Source organism: Rhinoderma darwinii, chromosome 3, assembly GCF_050947455.1.
Source record: "Rhinoderma darwinii isolate aRhiDar2 chromosome 3, aRhiDar2.hap1, whole genome shotgun sequence".
NCBI lineage: Eukaryota > Metazoa > Chordata > Amphibia > Anura > Rhinodermatidae > Rhinoderma > Rhinoderma darwinii.
Window position 1 is genome coordinate 349,905,442 of NC_134689.1, and position 9,646 is coordinate 349,915,087.

At 48.2% G+C, this 9,646-nt stretch overlaps 1 protein-coding gene across 1 annotated transcript; it reads left to right on the top strand.

Moving 5' to 3' along the window:
• The first annotated feature begins 1,690 nt into the window (after positions 1-1,690).
• On the top strand, positions 1,691-3,781 carry LOC142748218 (uncharacterized). The gene is made up of 2 exons (XM_075855332.1): positions 1,691-2,230; positions 3,115-3,781. Exons 1-2 carry the CDS (start codon positions 2,130-2,132, stop codon positions 3,764-3,766), a joined length of 753 nt encoding a protein of 250 aa, XP_075711447.1. The 5' UTR covers positions 1,691-2,129; the 3' UTR covers positions 3,767-3,781.
• Positions 3,782-9,646: the final 5,865 nt, after the last annotated feature.

A 9,646-nucleotide genomic window follows, 5' to 3' on the forward strand; every position in this document is an offset into this window, starting at 1 on the left:
CGGTACAATCTACATGGGCACTGTGTCACTATCTACAAGGGCACTGGCACTAGGGCAGCTAAGGGTGCATTATACTGTATGGGGCAGCTATGGGGGCATTATGATGCATGGGGGCAGCTATAGGGCATTATGCTGCATGGGGGAATTTGTTTGGGCATAATACTGTATGGGTGCACCTATGGGGCAGTATACTGTATGGTGGCAGCTATGGGGGCATTATACTGTATGGTGGCAGCCAAGGGGGCATTATACTGTGTGGGGGCAGCTATTTGGTATTTTACTGAGCGGGAGGCATGATTCTGTCTTTGCTGAATCGGGTGTGTATGGGCTGGGATTGGGTGGGATTAGAGGCGCGGCTTAAAAGAAAAAAAATTGCCGCGACGCAGCTTGTCCCGCTTTGTGATACTTGAAAGTTGGGAGGTATGCATTCATGCCGTACAATAGACAGCAAAACTGGATATAGCAATGATTTTAAAGGTGCTCATCGCACAGGACTTGATCCAGGGGACTCCCACAACACAATCCACAGAAAGCAGGCAGCACATCCAGAAAAAAAAGGGACCTATAGAGTTCAATCACTTGTCACTTTTTTCCCCAGTTTTTTTGCCATGTTTTTTTAATTCGGAGCCGTCTTGTATGAACTACACAGAATATTTCCTATTGAAAGCAAAAGGAAGCTGTTTTCAGGCATATTTTAAGTGTACCGAAATATGCCTGAAAACATGCCGTGTGATCATAGCCTAAGAGACGCATGGCCCTGACCGGTCAGGGCCGGCCTTAGGCCTCATGCACACGACCGTGTTTTTGCGTCCGCAATTCAACCGCAAATCCACGGGTTAATTGCGGACCCATTCATTTCTATATGGCCATACCCACTATCCGTGTTTTCACGGCTCTCCGCATGTCCGCACATCCGTGCCGCAGAAACTCCGGACATGTCTTATTATGGGCCGCAAATGCGGTGCGGACATGCCAATAGAAGTCAATGGGCCCGTGGAAATTGCGGATACACCGCCGTGTGTCATCCGCAGTTTGCGGATTTGCGGAAGTGTTGCTAGGCGACGACCGGGAATGACTTCTGTCGTCGTGAAGTCTGGAGACAGTGCATGAGAACAGCAGAGAGCAGCAGAGAGCAGCATGGCTTCAATAAACGTCGAGAAACTAATCATCCTGGTCCAGCACAAGCCCTGTCTGTGGAATAAGCGGGTGGAAGAATATGCAGACAGGAATCTGAAAGATCTTGCCTGGCAGGAGGTCTGCAGTGAGGTGCATCTTACCGAGTGGGAGAAGGCAACTAAAGTGCAAAAGAAGCGCATGGGTAAGTTTCACACCTTGATGCGGTTTCTGAGTACTCCTGTCATGTCATAATGACATGCCTGACGTTTTGATTGTTGGCAGTTGGATCACTGAAACACGCACCAATCGCTGAAATGAAGCTGCAGAAGTGCACGTGAGATTGTGGGGGTCTCATGGCTCTGAACAGCACCGATCAAAACGTGACATGTCACTATGAGGGTATGTTCCCACACACTAATTACGGACGTAATTCGGGGGTGTTTGACCTCTATTACGCACGCTAAATACGCCGCAATAGCGTTGACAAACATCTGCCCAGTGAAAGCAATGGGCTGACGTTTGTGTGTTCAAGCGGCGTGTATATTTACGCGTCAATAGACGCCCGCGTCAAAGAAGTGACCTGTCACTTCTTGTGCCATAATTGGAGCCGTTATTCATGGGCTCCTATGAAAATCAATTACGTCCGTAAAGGACGCTGCGTTAAAGCGCCAGCACATGCCTTTACGGCTGAAATTACGGGTGATGTTTTCTCCTGAAACCAGCAACGTCATTTCAGCCGTTACGGACGCTGTCGTGTGGGCACATGGAAAACGTGGCAAGTCTGCTGTAGTTTCTGCAACGTCGGAATTACCTGTCAAATATGCAAATGTAGGTGCAGATTTGTTGCGTAAACAACAAAAATTTGCAGCATCATTTTCATATAATAAACAACATTTCCTAATATCTAGTAATGTACTCTTCTAAAATGTTGATCTGTGATTGGTTTATTTTATATCATAGTCGAAAACGTCAAAACACGCTGGAACACGTGCCGAGACCAATTAAAGCGTGAGATGAATGACAAGGGGAAGAGCGGAGACGGACGTCTGAAAAAAAAGCCATACATGTACACCAAACAACTTTCGTTTCTTCTTGATGTAATGCAGGTTGGCCCGTAAGTATTGCTTATATACTTTGATCATTGTAGTCTGCCCATGTAGCCAGTTGTGTAAGTACCGCTGTAGCAGCCGTAGCGACTGCTACGGGGACCGCGGCATGAGGGGACTCCACCATGTCCGGAGGCTCCGCTAGCAGCCGCTATGACGGCTACAGCGGGACGCAACTGAACACTACGGCTGAGCAGGGAGGTATCTCCCCGCTCTGACATTAAACAACAGACATGTATCCCCTAACCACTGAATAGGGGATACATGTGTGATCGCTGGCATTGACAGGGAGAACGGGGGACAGAAAGTACCCTGAACTTCTCCATCCCAAACCTCGTACTTTCGCCAGCTCCGTCAAAATGAATGGAGCCAAAGTCGTGCTTGTGCGCATACATAACCAGCGCTCCTTTCAATTTTTGGGAGATGTGCAGACGGCAGAACTTAAGGGGACTTTCAGTCCCCCCTTCACCCTATCGCTGCCAGCGATAAGGCATGTATTTGTAGGACACACTATAGGTGGCATTTGTCCGGGGGGCGGGGAGGGGGGCCTGTATGGCGTTAGCGGCATACAGCCCCCTCACTAGATAACGCCGTACAGTCCCCCTATAGATAACGCCATATAGTACCCCGGTATATAATGCCATACAGTGTACAGTGTGGGGCTGTATGGCGTTATCTACAGGGGTGGGGGCAGCAAAAAAGGCACTATCTACAAGGGGGGGGTGACACCCAGTGGAGGGATGGCCCCAGTCAAAAGTTTGCTATGCGGCCCTGTCTTTCCTAGTTAGGGCTCTGCATGTAGTGATGCATACATAGTGTATTTGCCCAGCTGTAGACATGACGTTAAATTACTACAAAAATTCCCTAACATTATGTTTTCATTTTCAAACAGAACCAAGGATAATCTGGAGGAAGAAGAAGACTCTGATGAGACTCAAATTGAAGAGCCTGACGTAGCTTTGGGGACTGCTAGGTCCACTTCCACTCCTGTGACAGCGGAACCAACAACAGTGGATAATCCAGTCTGTGCCGCGGACGAAGAAATTATACCCCGAGGTAAACGTCGACGTTCTGCCAAAGGTCCAACACGTACAGAGCCAAGGCAGGAAGTCGACTTGCGTGTATTAGAGCACTTGGAGAAAAGAGCTACTGAAACTGAAGAGGGCACCTTCTGTCGCGCTCTCTCTAATATTCTTAAAAGAGTGCCAATTTCCAGACAGATAAGGTGCCAAACAGCACTAATGGAAGTCGTGGAAATATTTGCGACACATCCTGACCCACGTGCAATGCATCAGGCCATCGAGTTTCATAGACGGGGGTGTGATGCAAGCACCTTCAACTCTGTCCCTCCAGCACCTGCAGCAACCGCGCAAGGCATCCAGCATCCGTCATATGTAGACTCAATGCCGCTATTCAGTGACGATCGTTCAGTTTATGGCATGCCAGGACCTTCTCAGCAACAGTATGGGCAAATGCAGCAGGGGGAGGCAGTTCCACGACCACATCATGAACCTGCACCTTCGCAATCCTTTTACAATTTATAATTTAGTTATATAACATAGTTTTGTTTATGTTTGTTGACACTATTTTATGCAAGAAATAAAATAAGTTTATAGTTAATTATGTGTTTGTCTTTATTATTATCGCAAAAAATAATGAGGTATTGGTTTGCATTTCTGCCAAATGCAAATAATCGCTTTTTTTTTTTTTTTAATTAATAAAGAATTAAAAAAAAAAAAACAGAAATACATTAGCTCGCAACTCGCGTCAAGGGTCCTCATTCTCTTGCGAGTCCCTACTCTACTACTGCAACTTTAACTACTAACATTTGTAACATAAACCGGAAATACAACAGTCCCTCTCAAATTTTAATTTGGCAGACGAAGCACATCCCTTTGCCAAGGAACTGCTCCCTCAGGTGATACAAAATAGTCTGTATACAAATTACGGACTGACAGTCCAGACACTCCAGGTCTTCCATGTGGTGTGTAGTCCAAAGGGATGTAATTAGTAGAGAAATGGTTCAGCTCTGCGTCCACTGCCGACTCATGAATCCTCAGAAAATTGTGGAGGACAACACACGCTTGTATAACCTTTGTCACATTTTCAGGATTCATCTGAATGGAGCTCTGGAACACACGCCACTTGCTGCTTAGAATTCCGAAGGCGCACTCCACATACCGTCTTGCACGTGTAAGGCGGTAGTTAAAAATGCGCCTCTGTTCATCTAAGCCACGCCTAGGGAATGGACGCATCAGGTGAGGGGACAGTCCGAAACCTTCATCACCCACAATGACAAAGGGTGCTGGTGGTCCTGTAGATCCTGGAAGCTGTCTAGGTTCCGGAAGGTCGAGCTGGTTAGATGCTAGACGTTCACCCATTCTGGAAGCCCTGAAGATGCCAGCATCCGCAGAGCTTCCATAGGCCCCAATATCGACAATTATAAACCGATAGTCACTGTCAGCCAAGGCCAACAGCACCACCGAGAAAAACTGCTTATAATTGAAATACTGAGACCCTGAGTGAGGAGGCTTTTTTACGCGGATGTGCTTACCATCTAGCGCACCAACACAGTTGGGAAACTGTGCTGATTGGAAGAAGCCATCGGCAATCCGAATCCAGTCCTCTGGCTTGGGCTTTGGCATAACTGCTGCTCGAAGTTGCTGCCAGATGACTTCGCAGGTAAGCTTGACAATCTTCGAAATAGTGGAGCACCCCAGCAGAAACTGGAAATGTAGCGATGCAAAGGAGTTGCCGGTAGCAAGAAATCTGTAAAAAAAAAAAAAAAACATATATAACAAAATATGCACATACAGGAAAAATATCTGCAGCACGGTGGCAAGGCGGCAATATGAACAGGGGACAAGTATACTAATATTGTTTGCAGGGTAGAGACATGTCGTAGAAGGGGATTTAGGTTTTCTTACCTCAGAGTGACCATCAGGTGTTCCTCTGGAGAAATGCAACGTCTCATGGTGGTGTCCTGGAAGATCAGTCCAGGACGAAGGTCCGCCAGCAGACAGTCAAAAGTTTGCACGGACATACGGCAGTAGCTGAGGAACTTGTCCGGGTGCTGCCGCAGGTCTGAGTACAGCATGTTAAAATGCCCCTTCCTAAGCCGTTGTGAGATAATGGGGTGAACCCAATATCTCCTCCTCCTCCTCCTCGGTTCTTCGTCCAGCATTGGTGGTTGCTGTCCAAATCGCCTGGAGAGGAGCCAGTGCAGGAGTACATCATCCACATCATCAGAAGACCTGTTCGCAGTGAGTAACTGACAAAAACCACAGCTATATCAGCAGCGCAATCTCACTGAACTCGCACAAAGCAAAGATCAGGAAAAATGCAGCAGGAAATGGCTCCAGAGCGATCATGTGACCTTCTAAAGGGGGTTTGACCAAGCTTTTGGCATCCTGTTTAAAAGTCCTTTTTTTTTTCTCATCCACATTTTTGCGGATTACATACGGATGAACTGCGGATTACATACGGATGAACTGCGGATGACATTCCACGGAACACGGTCCTGGAATTTGCGGACCAGAAAAACACCACGGTCGTGTGCATGAGGCCTTAGGGTGTGCGACCTGTGCCATTGCACAGGGCGCATCACTCCAGCGGGAAGAAAAGGCGCTGCGCTGGCTCACTTCCCCTGCTTGATTCAGAAGTACCCAGGCCTGGCGACTCAGCAGCCGCCTTTACGCCCGCTTCTTCACTCAGTGGCGTCGCTACCGCTGTAGCACCCGTAGTGGCTGCTAGGGGCGACACCGGGCATGAGGGAGCCCATGCCGCCCGTCAGGACGGGGGCCGCCCATGGCCGGCGGCGCTGATAGCAGCCGCTGCGGCTGCTACATCGGTATTGACGCTACTATAGCAGAGATGGGAGGAATCTCCCTGCTCTGCTAACTACTAGCGCCACTGTAGATACCTGAAGGAGTGGAATCCCCGTGTGGCCAGGGATTCCACTCTTGGACGAAGCACTCGATGTCTCTGTCCATATATGGACAGTGGCATCAGGGGAAACTCCTGAAGCGGAATCCCCGTCCACAGCGTTGCCGACTCTGTGACCGGGATTCCACTCCAGGAGAAGCCAGTGACGTCACTGTCCATAAATGGACACAGACGACAGGGGCTTCTCCTGGCAACGCTGTGGACGGGGATTGCGCTTCAGGAGTTGCCCCTGATGCCACTGTGCATATATGAGACATCAAGTGGAGCCACAGGGGGATTCCGCTCCTTCAGGGAGCTACAGTGGCGCTATTTACAGGAAGGGGGGGCTACCTACAAGGGGGCGGTGTGGCACTACCTGCCAGGGGGCGGTGTGGCACTACCTGCCAGGGGGCGGTGTGGCACTGTCTACAGGGGGCGGTGTGGCACTGTCTACAGGGGGCTGTGTGGCACTGCCTACAGGGGGCTGTGTGGCACTGCCTACAGGGGGCTGTGTGGCACTGTCTACAGGGGGCTGTGTGGCACTGTCTACAGGGGGCTGTGTGGCACTGTCTACAGGCGAAATCTGTGAGTGGCGGGACATGGTAATTTTACTGTGAGTGGCGGGTTGATAATTTTACTGTGAATGGGGGTCTGATGTTCACTTTACCGTGAGTGGTGGGCTGATGGTCACTTTACTGTGAGTGGTGGGCTGATGGTCACTTTACTGTGAGTGGGGGGCTGATGGTCACTTTACTGTGAGTGGGGGGCTGATGGTCACTTTACTGTGAGTGGGGGGCTGATGGTCACTTTACTGTGAGTGGGGGGCTGATGGTCATTTTTCTGTGAGTGGGGGGCTGATGGTCATTTTACTGTGAGTGGGGGGCTGATGGTCATTTTACTGTGAGTGGGGGGCTGATGGTCATTTTTCTGTGAGTGGGGGCTGATGGTCATTTTTCTGTGAGTGGGGGGCTGATGGTCATTTTTCTGTGAGTGGGGGGCTGATGGTCATTTTTCTGTGAGTGGGGGGCTGATGGTCATTTTTCTGTGAGTGGGGGCTGATGGTAATTTTTCTGTGAGGGGGGGGCTGATGGTAATTTTTCTGTGAGTGGGGGGCTGATGGTCATTTTAATGTGAGTGGGGGGGTTGATGGTCTTCAAGTGGTTTCCCCCCACTGAGCTCCAATTGAAATTAATAGGAGGCAGAAAATACCTGCGGCGCTCGTTTGGTGCTTTTTTGCCTGCGTCTTTGCATTAGCTTCAACGGCATAAAAAAATAAATAAAAGGCCAAACAACACTGTCAAATCAAAATCTGCTTCTGAATTCCTGAAGGAATTTTGAGGCAGATTTATTTCGTCTTACAAAAAACGCTGTGTGAACATACCCTACGAGTGTAGTGCTTGTTTTTAACCGTTTTCTGTCTCTCGAAACAATTTTTGGTAGGGGTGCCCTGAGAAAATTGTATTTTGCCAGTGGCACCTTAAAGGGGTTGTCCGAGATACCAACATTTTTTCAAAAACTGTGTCATACATTACCCCTTATACAGACAACCTAAATAAAGCATTATTTTTAAAAAAAATTCTACTTAACACATTTCTTCTTTGAATTTAGCACAGTTTGTTTACATGCAGTTCAGCTCTGGTTTGTTGATCTTTCCTTGTTATGAAACTTTTTTCACGTGCACGCTCATTGCAGGCTGCAATGAGCGTGCACGTACCTTCCAAGAGTTCATGTGAGCTGTCCTTGCTCCTCCCGCTGACCTCCTTCACTGGACTTGTCTCCTTGATGACATTCTTGAAGGATGGTGACCGTTCTCCCCCCATTATGTTTTTCACATTTATGTTTTCTTTCTCTTTTCAGGTCTATAAACCTCTTCGTGTCTCCCTCACCCTCGTCCACCCTCACCCTCGTCCACCCTCACCCTCGTCCACCCTCACCCATCTCATGTCTCTCTCCACTAAGGCTATGTTCACACTGAGTTTTTTTGCAAGAGGAATATCTGCCTCAAAATTCCGTCTTGAAGTTTGCGGCAGATTTACCTCTCCCTGCACGTTGATTTTTGCGTCGTTTTTCCCGGAGTTTTTTGTGCGTGGTTTGCGGCTTTGTTTGCGTTTTTGTTTGCCGCTTTGTTCGGGGCGTTTTTCCGCTTCGTTTATCTTGGCGTTTTTTGCTTGTTTGTTTGCGTCTTTTTTTGGGATGTTTTTTGCTGTGTTTTCCATTGCGTTTATCGTAGCCTTTTTCACGTCGTTTATCATTTCTTTTTTTGCGTCGTTGTTTGCGCCTATTTTTGCTGCGTTTTTCGTTGCGTCTTTCGTGGCGTTTTCCCAGTTGATTTTTGCTGCGTTCTTTGCCTCCGTTTGCGGCGTTTCTCGCGTCTTTTTCCGCTATGTTTTTCGCAGCTTTTTCCGTGGCGTTTATCGTAGCCTTTTTTGTGTCGTTTTTCGCGGTTTTTTTTGCGTTTTTTTTTCTGCGTTTTTCATTGCGTCTTTCGTGTCGTTTTCCCTGTCATTTTTCGTGGCGTTCTTTGCCTCTTTGTTCGCAGCTTTATTTGTGATGTTTTTCGCTGCATTTATCATAGCCTTTTCGGCGTTTTTTTTTTTGCGTCTGTTTTTTGCGGCATTGTTTGTGGCTTTTTTTTGCTGCGTTTTTTGCGTCGTTTTCCGTGGCGTTTTTCGCCCGCGGCAATTGAGCGCCGCAGGCATAAAACAACGCGAAATACGCTTTCTCTGCCTCCCATTGAAGTCAATGGGAGGTCAGAGGCGTAAACGCCCGAAGATGGAGCATGTCGCTTCTTTTTCCCGCAAGGCAGTTTTAATGCTCGATTTTAATGCTTGTTACAACAAATTGCAGCATTGCACGCTTGTTTGGTGCGTGGTTTTCACGCATGCATCTACTTGAGTGTAGGTGCATGATAACGCACCAATAGAGGACATGCAGTATGTTTCATGCAGCGGACTCTCGCTGCGTGAAAACGGCCCCATTGAAATAAATGGGTCGCGTGTGCTGTGCGTGGTTTCGACGTGGTGTGAATGGGGCCTTATGCGCGATTTACACAAGTGTGAATCACGTCCGTGTGCTGTGCTTTGAAAAAACGCACAACACACGCAACCCATTTATTTCAATGGGGCCGTTGACACATGTGACTTTTCAGGCAGCGAGAGTCCGCTGCGTGAAACATACTGCATGTCCTCTATTGGTGCGTTATCATGCACCTACACTCACATTGAAGTCAATGCATGCGTGAAAACCACAAACAGCACACGCGTGTTTGGTGCGTGATTTACACAGCAATTTGTTGTAAAAAAGAAGAAAAAAATGGGCTGGCTTTGTGAGTGCGTGAATAACACACGACAATCGAAAAGCACACTGATGCATAAGGGCGGATTTAAACGAGCGTGTGCGTTTTGCGCACACAAATACGGTGGCGTTTTGCGTGCGCAAAATGCACTTGACAGCTCCGTGTCATGTTCATACGGATGCGCGGCTGCGGTTTTCGCACAGCC